The following is a 20279-nucleotide window of genomic DNA, read 5'->3' as shown; positions in this document are numbered from 1 at the left end:
ACTGCAGCACTGCCTAGTGGAGCTGTCAGAGGAGGGCCACTGTCTTGCAGATCTCAGAATGGCAGATCCACCGACAGCTTGCACCATGCACATGGAAAAGTCACAGGCACTCAACACCAGCCTATGAAAGTTGCCATGGGGGCTGTACCCTGCAGAGCCACAGGGGCAGAGCTGCCCAAGGCCATGGGAGCCCACTCCTTGTGTCAGTGTGGCCTGGATGTGGGACACAGAGTCAAAGGAGATCACTTTGGAGCTTTATGGTTTAATGCCTGCCCTGCTGAGTTTTGGACTCGCATGGGGCCTGTAGCCCCTTTCTTTTGCCCAATTTCTTCCATCTGGAATGGGAGCATTTACCCAATGTCTATACCCCCATTATATCTTGGAAGTAACTAACTCTTTTTTATTTTACAGGCTCATAGCTGGAAGGGACTTATCTTGTCTCAGATAAGACTTTGGACTGTGGACATTTCAGTTAATGCTAAAATGAGTTAAGACTCAGGGACTGCCCGGCCGCCCCCTCTGGGAAGTGAGGAGCGCCTCTGCCTGGCCGCCACCCCGTCTGGGGGGAAATGAGGAGCGCCTCTGCCTGGCTGCCCCATCTGGGAAGGGAGGAGCGCCTCTGCCCAGCCGCCACACCGTCTGGGAAGTGAGGAGCGCCTCTGCCTGGCCACCCCGTCTAGGAGGTGAGGAGCGCCTCTGCCCGGCCGCCCAGTCTGGGAAGTGAGGAGCGCCTCTGCCTGGCCGCCACCCCGTCTGGGAGGAAGTGAGGAGCACCTCTGCCCAGCTGCCCCATCTGGGAAGTGAGGAGCACCTCTGCCCGGCTGCCACCCTGTATGGGAAGTGAGGAGCGCCTCTGTCCGGCCGCCCCATCTGGGAGGTGAGGAGTGCCTCTGCCCGGCCGTCACCCCGTCTGGGGGGAAGTGAGGAGCACCTCTGCCCGGCCGCCCCGTCTGGGAGATGAGGAGCACCTCTGCCCGGCCACCCCGTCTGGGAGGTGAGGAGTGCCTCTGCCCAGCCACCACCCCGTCTGGGAGGAAGTGAGGAGCACCTCTGCCCGGCCGCCCCCTCTGGGAAGTGAGGAGCGCCTCTGCCTGGCCGCCACCCCGTCTGGGAGGAAGTGAGGAGCGCCTCTGCCTGGCTGCCCCATCTGGGAAGGGAGGAGCGCCTCTGCCCAGCCGCCACACCGTCTGGGAAGTGAGGAGCGCCTCTGCCTGGCCACCCCGTCTAGGAGGTGAGGAGCGCCTCTGCCCGGCCGCCCAGTCTGGGAAGTGAGGAGCGCCTCTGCCCGGCCGCCCAGTCTGGGAAGTGAGGAGCGCCTCTGCCCGGCCGCCCAGTCTGGGAAGTGAGGAGCGCCTCTGCCCGGCCGCCCTGTCTGGGAGGTGAGGAGCGCCTCTGCCCGGCCGCCACCCCGTCTGGGAGGAAGTGAGGAGCGTCTCTGCCCGGCCGCCCCATCTGGGAAGTGAGGAGCGCCTCTGCCCGGCCGCCCGGTCTGGGAAGCGAGGAGCGCCTCTGCCTGGGCGGCCCCGTCTGGGAAGCGAGGAGCGCCTCTGCCCGGCCGCCCCGTCTGGGAGGAGAGGAGCGCCTCTGCCCGGGCGGCCCCGTCTGGGAAGTGAGGAGCGCCTCTGCCCGGGCGGCCCCGTCTGGGAAGCGAGGAGCGCCTCTGCCCGGCCGCCCTGTCTGGGAGATGTACCCAACAGCTCCGAAGAGACAGCGACCATCGGGAGCGGGCCATGAGGACGATGGCGGTTTTGTTGAAAGGAAGAGGGGGGGAAGTGTGGGGAAAGGAAGGAGAGATCAGATTGTTGCTGTGTCTGTGTAGAAAGGGGTGGGCATAGGAGATTCCATTTTGTTCTGACTAGGAGAAATTCTTCTGCCTTGGGATGCTGTTGATCTATGGCCTTTCCCCCAGCCCCATGCTCTCTGAAACATATGCTGTGTCAACTCAGGGTTAAATGGATTAAGGGCGGTGCAAGATGTACTTTGTTAAACAGATGCTTGAAGGCAGCATGCTCTTTAAGAGTCATCACCACTCCCTAATCTCCAGTACCCAGGGGCACAAACACTGCAGAAGGCCGCAGGGTCCTCTGCCTAGGAAAACCAGAGACCTTTGTTCATGTGTTTATCTCCTGACCTTCTCTCCACTATTATCCTATGACCCTCCCATATCCCCCTCTCCGAGAAACACCCAAGAATCATCAATAAATACTTCATAAATTAAAAAAAAAAAAAAAAAAAAAAAGACTCAGGGACTGTGAGAAGGGATAATTGCATTTTGCAATGTGAGAAGGACGTAAGCTTTGGGAAGGGCCAGGGGTCAAATTTTGTGGTTTAGATTTGTGTACCCACCCAAATCTCATGTTGAATTGGTGAGAGGCCTGGTGGGAGGTGACTGAATCCAGGGGGCTGACTTCCCCCTTGCTGTTCTCATGATAGTGAGTGAGTTTTCATGAGATCTGAAAGTTTTAAAGTGTGTGGTACTTCCCCCGTCACTCTCTCTCTCCTGCTCCACCATAGGAAAATGTGCCTTGCTTCCCTTTCACCTTCCACCATGATTATAAGTTTCCTGAGGCCTCCCAGTCATGCTTTCTGTTAACCCTGCAGAACTGAATCAGTTAAATCTTTTTTCTTCATAAATTACCCAGTCTCTGGTAGTTCTTTATAGCAGTGTGAAGATGGACTAATATAATTAGAAAGTACACAGAGACCTAACTTTAGGTTCATTTCCAGAAGAGGGCCTGACCTGCTCCTCAGGGGTATTTCTTGCTTAGTCTTGTCTTTCTCATGGAGACACAGGCATACACAGTTTCTCCATCTTCACAGCCAACTTCACTAATGGGTCATACTTTCCTTTCATTCTAAAATTTAAGCCAAATAAAAACTAGCCAGAACATTGGGCAATTGTTCTCCAAAAGGGAAATAAAAGAAGTCATTTACCTCAGCAGAAAGTATAACAACTCTGTTATGAGTTTATGGGTGAACCCAGGAATTGGCTTCCCTTTGGATCACCCCTCATGGCTCTAGCTCTGCCCAGAAACAGAAGGTTCAAGCCCTGGCCAATCAAAGCCAAGAGCTGCCCTCAGTCCTCATTCCTTGCTGGAAAACGGGCAGCCATATCCTTTTTCACAGAGGTGCAGAGGTCAAGTTAGTCACAGCTCAGCTCAGGATGTGGTCCTGAGGAGGCGACTGACAGGTGGCAGTCGTCACTGATGCCTTGTTGCTGTTCTTCTCCAATGACCATCGTCAGCCTCTGATTTATTCCCAGGCACCAGCAGCCAGGCTTCAGTCATCAGCCTCGCCCAGCTGAACGCAGCTCCTGCTCTTGGACGGAGGAGGGTGGGTTTCAGGAGGGTAGCCACTCAGTCCCGCAACTCGAGCCCAGGCTACCGTGCTTCCTCTGGGCAGAGCACTCTGTCCCTCGGTGAGCAGAGGGCTGGCATGTTAATGTCCCACTTGGAATTACTGAATTGACTCCCATCACCCTCCTATTCCTCTCTCTGTTCCTTCCCAGGACATAGCAATGCCTGAAGGGAGGAGCCTGTCCATGCCATCTGCCCCCCAAATACCAGCTCCGGCAGCGTGGATGCTGCTGCCTTCCAGGTGGCTCGGAGCCCGCTCTCATGTTTGGGGGTTAATGTCTGTGGAAATGGAGAGTGCCCAGTTCACATGGGATTTTGCTCCCCTGACAGAGAACACAAGGATGCTGTGAGCTGAGAGTGAAGTCATTGTCCACCTCCCAGGGGCCACACTGCAGGTCCAAGTACAGAAAAGAGAGTGTCTTAAAGGAAGCCTTTGACTCTCTTTGGCCGAGTTTACGGAAAGGAAAATGAATCAAGCCCAAAATAGCCAGTAATAGCAGGGTCATTATTCCTTAAATGAAGCTCCACCTGCCTTTCCAACGAGGCAAGAACCAAATGCATCCTTTGAAAGGAGGGCTCAGAGGTGCGGGTGCAGAACCCCATGCTCTCTTGAGGGGGTGTGGCCTGTCCCCAAACTGAGAGTCCCCATCTTCAAAATGGAGAGTTTGGTCACTTGAGTTTTGTTGATATTTCTTACCTTGGGAAGCAGCCGGCTTTGTGTTGTTCGAAGTTGACCTCCTTTGCTCCAGATGGGAAGTGCCCCCAAAGCTGGCATGAACAGCTGTCACTCCCTGAGAAACTGCAGGTTTTTCTGAGGGCAGGAGCAGGTGCTCACCGATTTCCTTTTGTGGTGTGATCCTGAAGGAGCTAAGAGCCCGCCACCCCAAATGCATTGCTCTGGCTTCAAGCTGATCTCCATTCCGTTTCTTAAAAGCAGGAGATGAAATTCTCATGGGAAAGATGCTCTCCCCATACCTTTGGGAAAGCATCTTTCTTATCAAGAGTGGGAGGCCCAGACCCAGAGAGATTTCAGCATAGACCTCCTTAAAATCACTCTTCTTGCAGCCTCCACACACAAAGTATTTTTCACAGCTTACTACTCCACCTCCAATTCTGGGTGCACAAAAGTTCTTTGAAAAGGAATGTAGAGGAAAGACTATTCCTATGAACAGTTTGTGAAGTGGGAGATGCTGCCTTCAGCGTAAAACCAGGATGCTTTCCAGAGAACAAAGAGAGGGTCCAGCTTTTATACCAAAAGTTCTCACATAGGTTCGCTTATGCAAATGAAAGATTCAAACTTCCTGTGTTCTGATGGGTTGGTTCAGGTGAGCTCTGGAAGTCCCAAAGTTTAACAGAGGTATGGACTTTCAAGGAACTCTGGGTATCCGTGTGACCTCTAGTCAGCAAACGGCCACTGGGCTCTATGAGGATTTAGGCCCGGTGAGCCACTAGAGATCCACCCGTCCACTTCTTGCAAGTCCTGTTTGCTCACATGGGTGTGAGTGTCCAACTCTGTGGCTTTAGGGCATTCCTTCCATGGGAGGCTCTCCCACCATACAGAGCTTCCCTTAAATAAACTTCCGTGCTTTCCTCCTGTTGATCTTTCTGTGTCAGTTAAATTCTCCAGTGCAGCCTGCGAGTGTGTACACAGGTGATCATATTCACAGGTTAATGTGCTCACAGGTGAATGTACGGGGAGGTGAATGTGTTCACAGGTGAATGTACTGGGATTAAATGTGCTCACAGGTGAATGAATGTACTGGGAGGTGAATCTGTCACAGGTGAACGTACTGGAAGGTGAAGGTGATCACAGGTGAATATACTAGGAGGTGAAGGTACTCACAGGTGAATATACCAGTAGGTTATGTGCTCACAGGCGAATGTACTGGGAGGTGAAGGTGCTCACAGGTGAACACACTTGGAGGTGATGGTGCTCACAGGTGGAAGTATTTGGAGTATACCTGTGTATTAGTCTGTTCTTGCAGTGCTCTAAATAAATACCTAAGAAATCTTACAATCATTGTGGAAGTCTAAGGGGAAGGAGGCACATCTTCTCTTGGCCAGAGCAGGAGAAGAAAGAGAGGGTAGGTGCCATATGCTTTTTAACAAGCAGATCTCATGAGACCTCGATGAGAACATCAGCCAAAGAAGAAATCAGCTAGCAGGATCCAATCACCTCCCACCATGCTCCACCTCCAGCTTTGGGGATTACAATTCAACATGAGGTTTGTGTGGGGACACAAATCCAAACCATATCATTTCACCCCTGGCCTCTCCCAAATCTCATGTCCTTCTCATATTGTAAAATAAATCATCCCTTCCCAACTGTCCCCCAAAGTCTTAAGTCAGCACTAACTTAAAAGTCCAAGTCCAAAGTCTCATCTGAGACAAGGCAAATCCCTCCTTTCCATGAGCCTGTAAAATAAAAAACAAATTAGTTACTTCCAAGATACAACGGAGGCACAGGCACTGAATAAATGCTCTCATTCCAAGTGGGCTAAATTGGTCAAAAGTAAGGGGCTACAGGCCCAATGCAAGTCTGAAACCTAGCAGGGCAGTCATTAATATATTAAAGCTCTGAAATGATCTCCTTTGACTCCATGTCTGACATCCAGATCATGGTGATGCAAAGGGTGGGCTCCCATGGCATTGGGCAGTTCTGCCCCTGTGGCTCTGCAGGGTACAGGTCCCATGGTTGTCTTCACAGGCTGGTGTTGAGTGCCTGCAGCTATTCCAGGTGCATGGTGCAAGCTGTTAGTGGATCTACCATTCTGAGATCTGCAAGACAGTGGCCCTCCTCTGACAGCTCCACTAGGCAGTGCTGCAGTGAGGACTCTGTGTAGGGGCTCCAACCCCACATTTCTCCTCTGCACTGCCCTAGTAGAGGTTCTGCATGAGGGCTCTGCCCCATACCAGACTTCTGCCTGAACATCCAGGCATTTCCATACATCTTCTGAAATTTAGGCAGAAGTTCTCAAATTTCAACTCTTGACTTCTGTGCACCTGCAGGCCCCACGCCATGTGGAAGTCACCAATGCTTGGGCCTTGCACCCTCTGAAGCCATGGCCCAAGTTGTACCTTGGCCCCTTTTAGCTACAGCTGGAGCTGGAGCAGCTGGGACACAGGGCACCATGTCCTAAGACTGTACAGAGCTAGCTGGGCTCTGGGCCTGGCCCATGAAACCATTTTTCCCTCCTAGGTCTCTGAGCCTGTGATGGGTGGTACTGCTGTGAAGATCTCTGACATGCCCTGGAGACATTTTCCCATTGTCTTGGTTATTAACATTTGGCTCCTCTTTACTTATGCTATACAAATTTCTGCAGCAGGCTTGAATTTCTCCTTAGAAAATGGGTTTTTCTTTTCTACCACAAGGCTGGGCTGCAAATTTCCCAAACTTTTATGCTCTGCTTCCCTTTTAAATACAAGTTCCAGTTTCAGATAATCTCTTTCTTCACACATATGAGTGTACCCTTTTAGAAACAACCAAATCACTTCTTGAAAGCTTTATTGCTTAGAAATTTCTTCTGCCAGATACCCTAAATCATCTCTCTCAAGTTCAAAGTTCCATAGATCTCTAGGGCAGGGGCAAAATGTCACCAAGTTCTTTGCTAATGCATAACAAAAGTGACTTTTTCTCTAGTTTCCAATAGGTTCCTCATCTCCATCTGAGATCATCTCAGCCTGGACTTCATTGTCCATATCATTATCAGCATTTGGGTCACAACAATTTAACAAATCCCTAAGAAGTTCCAAACTTTCCCTCATCTTCCTGTCTTCATGTGAGCCCTCCATACTCTTCCAACCTTTAACTGTTACCCAGTTCCAAAGTCACTTCCATATTTTCAGGTATCACTACAGCAGTGCCCACTCCTAGGTACCAATTTTCTGTATTAGCCATTCTCTCATTGCTATAAAGAACTGCCTGAGACTGGTTTATTTATTTATTTATTTAGAGATGGAGTTCTGCTCTTGTTGCCCAGGCTGGAGCACAGTAACATGATCTTGGCTCACTGCAACCTCTGCCTCCTGGGTTCAAGTGATTCTCCTGCCTCAGCCTCCTGAGTAGCTGGGATTACAGGCATCTGCTACCACACCCAGCTACTTTTTTGTATTTTTAGTAGAGACAGGGTTTCATCATATTGGCCATGCTGGTCTTGAACTCCTGCCCTCAGGTGATCCACCTGCCTCGGCCTCCCAAAGTGCTGTGATTACAGGCTACAGCCACCATGCCCGGCCAAGACTGGATAATTTATAAAGAAAAGCAGTTTAATTGGCTCATGTTTCCACAGGTTGTAGAGAAAATATGGCTGGCGAGGCCTCAGGAAACTTACAATCATGGTGGAAGGTGAAGGGGAAGTAGGCATGTCTTCACATAGCCAGAGCAGGAGGAAGATGGGGAGACAGGCACGTACTTTTAAACAAGGAGATCTCAGGAGAACTCTATCAGAACAGCACCAAAGGAGGAAATCAGCCCCCATGATCCAATCACCTCCCACCAACCCCCACCTCCAACACTGGGGATTACAATTCGACATTAGAGTTGGGTGGGGACACAAATCCAAAGCATATCAACCTGTCTGTAGTATTCCGCTCCCCGCACATCATGAAGGCAGGTGTGAAATTCTAACACTAAAGGTGGGTGATGGTCTTCAAGGACTCGCCTGTTGGTTGACTGGAGCAACTTTTAAGCATTGTAAATAGAGATCTGTTGAGGATGTCAGCGATGACTTTACCCAGTACTCTCTCTAGCCCCAAACACAACTGGATATAAGTTTTATAAGTTCTTAGATGGCTGTTGAGCAGCAGCAGTAGTTAAGATATCCTAAAAAGGCTCCTGGCTTAAGCACATTTTTTAAAAAACTAACAAATCAATGTAAAATAATATTTTGTTAGTACTCATCAGTAGCTAAACCGGCTCTGAGCGGATTCTCCCAGTGAAGGCATCCTGCTCTGGCTCCCGAGAACGTGAAGGCTGCGGGGGCAAAGGCCGGAAGGAGAGGCTGCCAGAAAAGGCCAGCGGAGAGGCTGGGAAGAGGGAGGCCAGGAGGGGCTGGAACAGCATTGCCGGTGCAGTCAGTCGCTGGCCCAAGGGAAGCCCCAGGTTGCTGGGCTAGGATTGTGTCTTGGATTTGGGGTCCTGGCCTGGATTTGGGGTTGCAGGTTGGATTTGGGGTCCTGGGCCGGATGTGGAGTCCTGGCCTGGATTTGGGGTCGCCCCAGCGCCACCCGCGCCCACCCAGAGCCGCGGAGAACAGGGCTTCAGGACAGGTCTGGAAGCCGGTGAGGCTGGGGGCGAAGGCTTCGTGGACTCGGTGCGCGGGGTGGGGCCAGTTCCGTGGCTTCCAGGGTCCTTGGCGCGGGTGTAGACGCAGCCTCCCGCACTAGGGGGCGGTCACACCCTGCCTGGCCTGGGGCAGGGCCCGAGTCCCCGCGAAGCCGCCCTCAGAGCGGCGCTGACGCACCCCCAGGCTCGCCCGGTCCCTCCTGGCCTCGGGCACACGGGGCTGCCAGGCGCAGGCGCCATCCAGCCATTCCTCCCTTTCCGCCGGTTCCCGCCCGGTGCCTCGCACGGCGGCAAGTCCGTGTTCCCGGGGAAATATTCGGAGAGCGCTTCTCCAGCTGATGGCAAAAAACACAAAGTGAGGAAAAAATAAACCTGTGCGACAGGGAAGCCGAGGGCGCGGGAACACAGCGCCGCGTTCCTCCGGAACCATTGGGTGCCTTCCTTCCCCAGGAAAACGCCGTCGAGGTAGGGTAAAAACATTAAATAAAAACCATGTGTGGAGCGTGAAGAGCTCTGGGAAGGTTTTCATAGAGGACACCAAGATGACAGACGCAGCAAAGTTTCAGTCACAAAGCTCGGGTGACAAGGAAGGGGGACGCGAGGGGGCCGGAAGGGCGGGCGGGGAAGGAGCGGGCACGGCGGCCCCTGCAGGGCAGGAGGAGGAGGCTGCGGCCGCGAGAACAGCTCGGACGGGGGAGAGAAAGGAGGTTTCCAGTAAAAATAATAACGCCAGAGAGAAAACCATAACTCACGTGACACAGACAGAAATTTCCAGTAATAATAATCAGGTGATAGAGAAGGAAGGCTTCCAAAATGAAGAACAAGTGAAATAAAGGTTTTAGTCATGAATTTCAGCACGTGCGATGGATGAGTGGTGATTTGTCATCATAAATGGTAACTCAGGAGATAGAGAAAGGTGTCCAGCCCTAAACTACAACAGGGTTTGGAGAGAGGTGCTGTCATAAAGCAGAACTCAGGGGATGGGGAAGACGGCCTCAGTCCCAAATGACAACTCAATGACAGAGAACAAAAGATCCAAACTAAAGTGATAGAGAAAAAGGGTTTCCAACCACACACAAATGAAGAGAAAGACTGATCACATAATGAAGTACTCAGTCATTAATACATGATAAACCCGGTGATAGAGAAAGAGGTTTAGTCATAAATTACTCAGATAATGGAGAAAAAAGCCTTATTCATGTATCACTCAGGTAAATACATCAAGGCAGGTTTCCTGCCATAAAGGATAACACAGCTAAAAGAGAAAAAAAGGTTTTAGTAATAAGTGACAATTCATATAACAGAGAAAGAAGGCTTCTGGCCATAAGGATAACTCATGTAATAAAGAAAAGTTTTAGTCATAAATAATAGAGAAAGAAAAGTTTCTGATAGAAAATGGTAGAGATAGAAAGGTTCTAGGTAACAAATGGTAACTGAAATGATAGAGCAAGGTCACAAATAATAACTCAGGTAATAGAGAAGAAAGATTTCTAGTCATAAATAATACATCTGCTACAGAAATAAGGGTTTTGATTCATAAAGTTATGTCATAAGTGATAGGTGGTAGAAAAGGAAAGGTTTTAGTTATAAATTATGATTCAAGGGATAGAAAAACAAAGGTTTCAAGTTATAAATGATCATTTCAATGGTCAAGAAAGGTTTTCAGTCATGAATGAAAACTGGGTGAAGTTTTCCAGTCACAGGTTATAACTCAGGCAATGGACAGAGAAGGAAAGATTTTTGTCCTCAATCAACTCAGGTGGAGAAGGAAAGGTTTTTCAATAAGAAATAACTCAGTTGAGTGAAAGAAGGCTTGAGGTCATGAATGATAATTAGGTGATAGAGAAAGAAATGTTCCAGTCATAAGGGTTAAATCAGATGCTAGAGAAAGAAAGGTTTTTAGTCATAAATAAAACTCAGCTGCTAGAAAGAATAGGGCTACCAGTCATAATTGATAACTCAGGTGAGAGAAAGATTTCTGGTCATAAATTGTAACCCAGGTGACAGAAAAGGTGTCACTCACACATGATAATTCAGGTGATGAGGAAGGTTTCCAGCCACAGTTGTAACTCAGGTGGTAGGGAAAGAAGGTTTGGGCAATAATGATAACTCAGGTAATAGAGAAAAACGATTAGTCATAAATGACAGAGAAGGAAAGGCTTTTATTCATAAAGGATATCTAGGTGATAGAGATACAAAGTTTCAGTCATAAATGATAGCTCAGATGATAGAATGCTTCACTCAAAAATAATTCATGTAATACAGGGAGAAGCCTTCCATCATAAGCAACTCAGGTGAGAGAGAAGGAAGTTTTCCTGTCATAAATGATAACTCAGGTAACAGAAAGAAGGTGCCAGTCATAAATGGTAATTCAGGTGATAAAGAAAAAGTGGTTTTGTAAGGCTGGGCACAGTAACTCACGTCTATAATCCCAGCACTTTGGGAGGCTGAGGCAGGAGGATCACTTGAGGCCAGGAGTTCAAGACCAGCCTGGGCAATATAGCAAGACCGTGTCTCTACTAAAAATAAAAGGATACCCAGTGTGGTGGCACAGGCCCCTGGTCCAATCTATGCAGGAGGCTGAGGCTGGAGGATTGATTGAGCCCAGGAGGTGAAGGCCAAGCTGTGATGGCACCACTCACTCCAGCCTAGGTGACAGAACAACACCCTGTCTCAAAAACAAAACAAACAAACAAAAAACACACACAAAAAAACAACCCCCCGCTGCCACCCAAAACCCAAAAAGGCTTAGATAGAAATTTGGTGGTAGAGAAAAAGGTTTCCATTCATACATTTTTCCAGTCATATGTGATAATTCAGGTGATAAAAAGAAAGGTTGTAGTCATAAATCACAATTCAGGTGATGGAGAAAGAAAAGTGTCCAGCCATAAGGAACTCAGGTGACTGAAAAAGGTCTGAATCATGAATGACAACTAGATGATGGGGAAAGACATTTTCCAGTAATAATTCAGTTGATAGAGAAGGAAAGGTTTTAGACATAAATGATACCAGGTGAGAGAGATGCAGGGTGGCCAGTCATAAATAAATGATAACTCAAGTGCTAGAGAGACAGATGCTGTAGTTGTAAATAAGTCCAGTAATACAGAGAAGCCTTCCATTACAGGTAACTCAGGCGAGAGAGAAGAAAGTTTTCCAGCCATAAATGATAGCTCAGGTGATAAAGATAAAAAGATTTCACTCATAAATATAACTAAATTGACAGATAAAGCTGCAAGTCATAAATGATAATTTATGATTCTTGTAGGTATGATAAAGAAAAGATGTTTCAATCAAAATTAAATAACTCAGGTGATAGACAAAGGTTTTCAGTCACAAGTGATAGCTCAGGTGATAAAGGTTTTAGTAAAAAATGACCCAGAGGCAGTAAGAGAAAGGTTTTAGTCATAAATGGTAACTCAGGGGAGAGAAAGAAGGCTTCCAGTCACAGATAACTCACATGAAAGACAAAGGTTTTGGTCACAAATCATAATTCAGACGACAGACACTAGGACTTGGAGCTGAGGCCGCTGCAGAGTCAGCGCAGGGTCAGGGCAGGGTCAGGGCAGGGCCCGGGCAAGGCCCAGGGCCACTGGTGCTGGGGCCTTGGCTGAGCCGCCGGCTGTGTGTCTCTGGGGCGGCGCCGCCCTCTAGCGGGCAAGGGAAAGGGGTCCTGCGGCAGAAATGCCACAATGCGCTTCCTATCTGGGCCTGTCGGGGTCCGCCTGTCTGTCCGCAGGCCCCTGTCTCTTCCTTCCTCCCCTCAGCCCCCAGGCCTCCTCCTTCCACCTGAGTTCTAGGACCTGGGCAGTGTGGGGTACCCCTTATCTCCTGTGAGAGCCCTCAGACCCCTCTTTCATTCCCTTGGGGGGCACGGGGACCCCCCCCCGTGCATCCCATTTGTTCTCTGGCTGGCATCACTGTCCTCACAGGCGGCAGTGCCAGGGGCTGGCCATTGGCTGGGAGGGCCTGGGTGCAAGTTGGCTCTGGTCCTCAGGCGCATGCATGGGGACCTGGGGGCTGGCCCTGCCTTAGAGCCCCCCAGCACCCCCTTCTCCTCCCCCTCCTCAGGGCACACCCACCTCCCTCTCAAGGGCAGCCGCTCTGGACTCCTTCCGGAACTGCCTGGACATCCCCAGGCCACTCTGGCAGGGCCTTCCTTAAGGACCATGGCCTCAGCAGCGTGTCCCTGAGGTCTGAGGACGTGACCTTGTCCCTGACCAGGGACCACAGGGCATGGTGGGAAAGGTGTGGCTCACCCTGTGCACTCCAGGGCAAATGGTGCAGATGGGCCTTGGCTGCAGTGGGAGGTGGAGGGGCCGGGAGGGAACGGGCACAGGTGTGGCTCTGGATGGCAGCTCTTCTGAGGCCACGCTGAGGAACGGGTGCCCAGTGGTCGCCCACGGCCTTCCGTGACTGTGAGCATTGTTTACCAGGTCTCTCTCTCTGTGGTCACAGGTATCTACCGACTATGAGGGCCAGCTGCACACCTCTCTCCATGGCAAAAGTAACCCGGCAGAAGCATAACCCTCAGGGCCTCAGGTCTGTTGGAACCAGCACTGCCCCCGCCCTCCGCACCACCTGCCCAATCCCCATGCCCCAGACCTGCCCAGTCTTCTGACCGTCTGCAGTGAGGATGGCACAGGAACAGGCCCAGTAGCTGACCTGGACCAGGGGAGATGTCCTAGAGCCTCTGGAGCATCACACAGAAATCCTCACCCTGGTCCTGGAGTTTTGGTTTGGAGTCCCCCTCTGCCAGCATGTGGACATGACATCTCTGAGCGTCAACCATCCCGAAAGTGCACAGGGCCTCACCAGTGAGGTTTGGGACGTCAACCAAGGAGCAGAGGACCCCTGACCCCATGGTGAAATCCCACTAAGAGCAGGCGAGCTGGGCAGAGGTGGTGTTGGAAGAGGAAACCGTGTCTTCAGAGGCCCTCTGTGGCCTGGCCTGAGAGGGGTTATGGGAACCTAAGTTACAGGAACTGGGACAAGGGACCCCTGGGCTGACCAGGGTCCCAGGAGCCACCAGAGGCCTCACTGCCCTGACCCAACCTGGCTCACGGCCAGGCCACCCACCCAGGCGAAAAGCTGATACTGAGAAAAGCGGCACCCACAGAAGGTACCTGGAACCTGTCTGTGCTGGGGTCTCCCTGAGATACTGGGGTCTCCCTGAGACACTGGCGTGAGCAGTGCATGATGGGTTTCTCTCAGTGTTCATGACATCCCATCCTGTCTGGTAGGCCATCCACTTCTGGGAATTGGTCAAGCCTGGGTTTTGGCAAATGTTTCTTTAAAGAGCCAGACTGCAGACAGTTTAGGCTTTGTGAGCTGTGGCTTCTATCAGCCCCTCAACCCTGCTGCTGTTGTCCAAACGAAGTGTGGCTGTGAACAGAAAACTTTGCTCATGGAACCAGCTCCACCCTGGAGTCACCCAGACAGAGAAGCTACTTGAGACTTCCCAACAAGGCTTGAAAACAAGACTTAAGGGCATACACGGATCCACAAGTAACCAAACTACCTGCTAAAACTAAGCTGAACACTCTTTAAAGGAAGACAAAACTAGCACTCAACAATATAAGGTTCACAATGTCTGGCATCCAGTAAAAAATTACTAGATATGTGAAGTAGCAAATTGTGATATGTAAACTGAAGGAAAGAAAAATCAGTCCGTAGAAATAATCCAGAAATGATAAAGATGATGAGATTAGAATACAAGAACATTACAGAGTTTAGAGAAATGCTTGTTTTATGCTCAAGGATATAAAGGAAAACATGAATGTAAGTAAAAAGGGAGATATAACAAAAAACCAAACAAGTTCTAGAAATGAAAAGCAAACTACACAAAATGAAAATCTCACTGACTTACAAAGCAGCAGATTAGACATTGTAGGGAGAAAAAAGATCATGAACTTGAAGACAGGAATAGAAAGTATTCACACTGGAAGCAAAGAGAAAAAAGACTAAAAATAAATGAACAACATTTCAATGACCTGTGTGACAATATCAACTGGTAGTTGTCAGCCACATGTGAGCATTTCAAGTGTGGCTAGCATAACAGAGAAATTGAACTTAAATTTAATTTTAATTAATTTATGCAGCTACCTGTGGCTAGTGGCTACCACATCAGACAGTATAGTCTTAGAGCAACCACGAAATAATACAACAAGATTTATAGGAAGTAAATCCATAGTAGAGATAAAATGGAATACTTTAAAATATTCAATTAATACAGAAGGCAGGAAAAGAGGAAAAAGGTAACAAAGAACAATGAATAGCAAAACTGGTGAAAAAATAAAAGGCAGTCTGTCAGACTGGATAAAAATATGAGACCCAACTATATGCTGTCTACCACAAACTCACTTAAAATATAAAAGCACAGATAGGTTAAAAGTCAAAGGATGGAAAATGAGATACCATGTAAATGCTAATCAAAAGCCAGCATGGCTAACCTAGTATCGAAGTAGACATCAGAACAAGGGATAAAAGAGGAAATCCCTTGATAAAGCACCAATTTACAATGAAGACAATAATCCCACAGGTTTATGCCCCAGCAGCTCCAGAATACAGTACAGGGCTCACAGCGCTGAAAGAAGAGGCAGTCAAGTCCACACTAACAGTGGAGGTCCCAGCTACTGACAGAGTAGGGAGAAGAAAATCAGTGACAGGTCATGAGACCGGACTGGCACGTAGAAACCACTGTGCCCGACTGCAAGAGGTGCATTCTTTCCAGAGCACACCACGTGCTGAGCCACCAAATAAGTCTCAATTCATTTAAAAGATTTAGAGTAATACAACATATGTTATTTGACCAGAACCAATTTAAAGAAAATCAGTAAGAGACAGCTATCTGGAAAATCCCCAAATATTTGGAAACGAAACAGTTCTCTTCTAAATAACCCATGGGTCCAAGAAGAAATTACATGGGAAATTAGAAAATATTTTGAACAGGATGAATGAAAAGTCACACATTTCCATCTATCTGTGGGAAGCAGCTATGCAATGTGCAAAGAGAGAATGTTTTCAATGCTGAGAAACAAAGCTCTCAACCAAGGGGCTCAGCTTCCACTTTAAGAAGCTGGGAAAAGGACAAATCTAACATACGTAGAAGGAAGAAAAGAAAGTTAAGTGCCAAATTAATAAAATAGAAAACAAATAATAGATAAAATCTGTGAAACCTAAAGCTGGTACTTGAATGAAAGTGGCACATTGCTCCAGAGCTCACAGACAGAAGAGGCCAAGACATCCACTAAGGCATTTTTACTCCACCTCATACTTGCCATGGCCTGTGCAGCAAGGCAAGAAAACGGGGGAAAAGCACACAGATTAAAACAATAAGCAAATTGTCTTTATTCACAGCCGGCACAATCAAGTGCAGAAAAAATCCTAAGAATGCTATCAAAAAACTACTAGAATTAATATGTTTAAAAGTCGTATTTCTATACTGAAATTGCCATTTTCAACCTCTATTTCTTAGTAAGGTTGTGCAAGTACTTTGTTATCAGCTGATCTCTTATCCCCATTTTGCAGAAGTCACGCAGTTAAACACAACAATCATCCTACTGTTGACATGTGAAATTCCCTGAATTCTCACTCTGGTTAATAGCCTGAAGGGACTTCAAGGACACAGCCTGGTTTCTCTACCACAGGTATCTTATTTTCAGGAACTTGACACCTGCGATGAGTCCATGAGAAGTCCTTGCCACTGCCAAGTCCCACCACATCCAGTGGGCCTGCCTGAGACGCATGAGCCAGCGGCCTCCAGAATTCAAGTGTGGTTTCAGAAGTGGTGTAAATGAAATGGCACGTTTATCACTTATCTATCTTTTGATTGATTGATTTTATGTAACAAGCAAATCAAACAGCACAAACTCAGATGGCCTGAGCTGTTTGGACCCACAGATCTCATCTGAGTGCAGCATGGGCTCCATAAGGCTGACCTCCGTGACCTTGGTGTCCTGTCAAGACTTGCCCAGTGATACTGGAGCTGGGGTCCACAGCACCTCACCCATACTCATCCTCCACAACTGCAGGGAACCTTCTGTCATGCCTTCCAAGCTATGTCCTTCACGGCAATTAAGGTTTGGCGATTTTTTCTTTTCTTCTACAGCAAGAATATTGTACCTTTTGTCTTCTAGACATGTATCTGCCTGTGATGGTTAATACTGAGTGTCAACTTAATCAGACTGAAGGATGCAAAATATTGATCCTGGGTGTGTCTGTGAGGGTGTTGTCAAAGGAGATTAACATTTGAGTCAGTGGGCTGGGAAAGGCAGACCTATCCTTAATCTGGGTGGGCACCATCTAATCAGCTGCCAGTGCGGCTACAATATAAGCAGGGAGAACAATGTGAAAAGGTGAGATGGGCCTAACCTCCCAGCCTACATCTTTCTGCTGTGCTGGATGCTTCCTGCCCTCAAACATCGGACTCCAAGTTCTTCAGTTTTGGGACTTGGAGTGGCTCTCCTTGCTCCTCAAGCTTGCAGATGGCCTACTGTGGGACCTCGTGATCGTGTGAGTTAATACTTAATAAACTCCCCTTTATATATGTATCTATCTATTCCATTAGTTCTGTCCCTCTAGAGAACCCTAATACACTGCCTTTACTCTCAGATGAGTCTTTTGCCTTATTCACTATACCCCACCCCAACTGTTTTAAAAAGCTCAAATTGTTTCTTGAAGAACTTTTGAGTACAAGGGCCACATGCCACTGTGGACCCCAAGCTGACTCCCGGAGAGTGGAGGTGGGGGAGCTATTAGGGTTTTGCCTACTGGTGAAAAGATCCTTTAACAGCACTGACATGCAAGGACTGGGCCCACTCCTCAACCTGCCACCCCCAGAGCCAGGCTCTGCTTTCCACGGCAGGAGTGGCTCCAGGTTCTGAATCTGGAGTTAAGGCCCAGCAGATGACGCGGTGACCAGAACCTGCATATGCCTTAGCCTTGGTGATCCTCCTCCTGAATCTGCACCTGGGCCACTGGCACCTTCCCAGTTTCTTCTGGATGACGCAGTTACACCATAAGGTCCTCACAGCATAAATTAGGCTTAAAGTTAAGTAATCATGTGAGTAATTTTTAGTAAAATTAAAAGCACTTGGAAGAGATACTTAGAATCAAAACAAGAAAATTCTAAAAAATATTTTAATACTTAAAAAGTTCTAAAACAAAAGGTAAGGTAATATGTTCTTTCAAAAGCGAATTTCACATGCAAAGTATTAATTATATTTATTTTACTGTGAGATAAAAGCAAAACATAGTATTCGGAGAAAGAGACCAGTAACTGACCTATTTATTTTATATTATACTAATGTGAATCCTCATTAGAGATGTGATAACGTTATTGCACAAACAAAACCATGGGCAGAAACGTTCCAGCAATGCAGGGGCGCCCATACCGGGTTACAAGGGACGTCCAGCATGTGTTTCCTTGGAACAAAGTCTGCACTTTTCCTGCAAATGGGACCATGTCTGATTATTTATTATGAAAGAACACTTTACCGACCATTTTTTTCTCAGTTGGTATAATGTAGAAATAGGCTTTTTTAATCCATTAAATAGTCTTGAAAACATTTTTGCACTAAATCGAACGAGCTGATATCAGAAAGCAATTGCCACCCTCGACCTGGAGTAATGTGTGCATTTTTTAATGCTATGATTATATGCTTCTTTAGGGTGACACAGTTTCTCTTCTGGCTTCTATAACACCTGCATTAATCTTCCTTTTTTGCTGTTAAACAAAACTTGCTGACATTATACATCCCATCCACTGGGGGTGGGCTGGGAACAAACAGGTTTCGATGGTTCTTCACAAGGAGACAAACAATCTGAATTATCTTTTACAAACAGTGAAAATGACAAGATGTTTGTCTCTCAGTATGCATTTTAAAACAACATAAATAGAACACACTTCTTTTAACAAAGCCTGGCCTTGGTGGCTTTCTAGCTTGCAGTCTAAGTAACGTTTGCAGAAGGGATTCCCTGGGAGACGGCTGTGTGGGGCCACCTCACTTACTGGTTGTGTGTTCTCCATGGGAAAAGCACCAGATGGGGAAGCCCAGGATCAGATGTAAGCCGCAAGCTTCTTTCTCTCTTCAAACTGCTTGTCCACTGCCAGAGATAGGGCCTGGAGGAACCCCTCTATGGTGACGGTGGGGGCCTAGAAGGTACACGGTCATTGCTGGAGGGGCTCAACTCATGTTTGGTGGGGCCATCTGGCATCCACAGCCCCTGCCGCCACCCACAGTGCAGACAGCACAGAAGGGGGTGGTAGCTGATGGGCTGAGCAGTGAGTGTGCACCACACACGTGCAGGGTGCAGATCAGCCAAGCTCTTTACTTCAGAAAAGGCAAACAAGGTGGCTGCGTGACCCCCCATGTCCTGCATGTCAGAAACAGCTGCGGGGGTGGGCAGGGGGGCACCAAGGCAGCCACCCACACACTGAGAAGGATAAGAAGCTGTAGGGAGCAGACCCTGGAGGGCCCACCCTACGTCCCAGGCTTATAACCAGAGAATTCCCATGGCCCAGTGCCCAGAGCTGTCACGGGCCCTGCAACGAAAGGCTCCCACTCATGACCCACGTCCACGGCCACCTCTGTACTGAGCACCGTGTCCAGCGCAGAGGCTGCTACTGATCAGACAGAGCCCGAGTCACTTCTGATTGGAAAGGAACCATTCCAAGATGGGGGTTTTCTCTTCTCAGATGTAAGTGTATCTGCTCTGCCAGACACTCAGTCCTTACCCCAACCAGCTGCTGGGGACAGTGCAGGGGAGGAGTGAGTGCCCCGGGCCGAAGCGTCTGCAACAGGCCCAGCACCCAGTGGGTGAGGCTGTGGATCCAGGTCACTGTTCTACATGAGCTGAACCCAGACTGAAAGAGCACAAACCTCTGGTGAGGCCAGCGAGGGCCCTGGCCACGAGTTCAGCACACCACAGAGGCGGACGTGCATGTGTGTGCATGCATGCGTGTGAGCAGAGGCACGTGGCATAGCCGCCTCCTCCCAGAGGACTCGAGACAGCCCCTGTGTTTCAGTGCCAAGGTCAGCTCCTCCTCCGGCCCCAGGACCCTGTGGTTTAGAAACTGAGATAAAATAAGGCTGATACCCTAGGGCTACTAAGTGGAATCTCCAGCGAGGCTGAGACCTGTGGACAGGGTGGGTGCTGGAGGACAGCAGTGGAGACTCACCTGGACATACAGCGCATGAGCCAGAAAGGGGAGTTTTCTCAGGACCCGGCCGCTGAGGCCTTCGCTCTTCCTGTGTAAAGAAAACCCAGTTCAGAGACAGCAATTTATACAATCACACGTTTCAGGACTAATTTTCCTCATTGGCCGAGGCATCCCTGGGAACACAAGACGAAGCGTCCCAGGCACACCCTGGGTTCACAGGGCACTTCCTGCCCCTCACCAGTCTCCTCAGCCTCGTCCTCTGAATATCCCTTTGCCCCCCGGCCTCTTGTATGGGGCCGATCTCTCCCCATCCTCAGCTCCTGCTCTGGGAGGCAGTGTCCTCACTGCTCTGAAGCACACCCAAGGCACACCTTTGTGCTCTGCCCCAGGGCCAGCATCCTTGCGCTCAAGGAATGCATCACCTGCCTGGGAGCACCAGGCATAGGGCACGATGCAGCGGGCACATGGTCAGTAGGCA

At 48.9% G+C, this 20279-nt stretch overlaps 1 protein-coding gene and 1 long non-coding RNA gene across 5 annotated transcripts in view; one reads left to right on the top strand and one right to left on the bottom strand.

The window, feature by feature from the left end:
• Positions 1-20279, bottom strand: part of TRIP13 (thyroid hormone receptor interactor 13) — a 51572-nt gene that overhangs the window by 11608 nt on the left and 19685 nt on the right. For 2 of the 4 annotated variants that reach the window (XM_054555355.1, XM_054555354.2), the window contains exons 12-13: positions 19820-19889; positions 18650-18793 (exon numbers count right to left, since the gene is read on the bottom strand). In XM_054555355.1, the coding sequence (XP_054411330.1) occupies positions 18698-18793; positions 19820-19889 (166 nt within the window). In that variant the 3' untranslated portion in view covers positions 18650-18697. Of the gene's footprint in view, positions 1-5717; positions 5772-17764; positions 18794-19819; positions 19890-20279 lie in introns of those variants that run through there. The other 2 variants (XM_063724031.1, XM_024247473.3) reach the window with 2 other exon arrangements.
• On the top strand, positions 8688-17249 carry LOC134761370 (uncharacterized). Its single transcript, XR_010139896.1, has 2 exons — positions 8688-9105; positions 13096-17249. It is a non-coding gene; the product is annotated as an uncharacterized LOC134761370 (long non-coding RNA).

The sequence above is a fragment of the Pongo abelii genome, chromosome 4, assembly GCF_028885655.2.
Source record: "Pongo abelii isolate AG06213 chromosome 4, NHGRI_mPonAbe1-v2.0_pri, whole genome shotgun sequence".
NCBI lineage: Eukaryota > Metazoa > Chordata > Mammalia > Primates > Hominidae > Pongo > Pongo abelii.
Note: the sequence above shows the minus strand (reverse complement) of the source record. Positions and strands in the feature narration are given on the sequence as shown.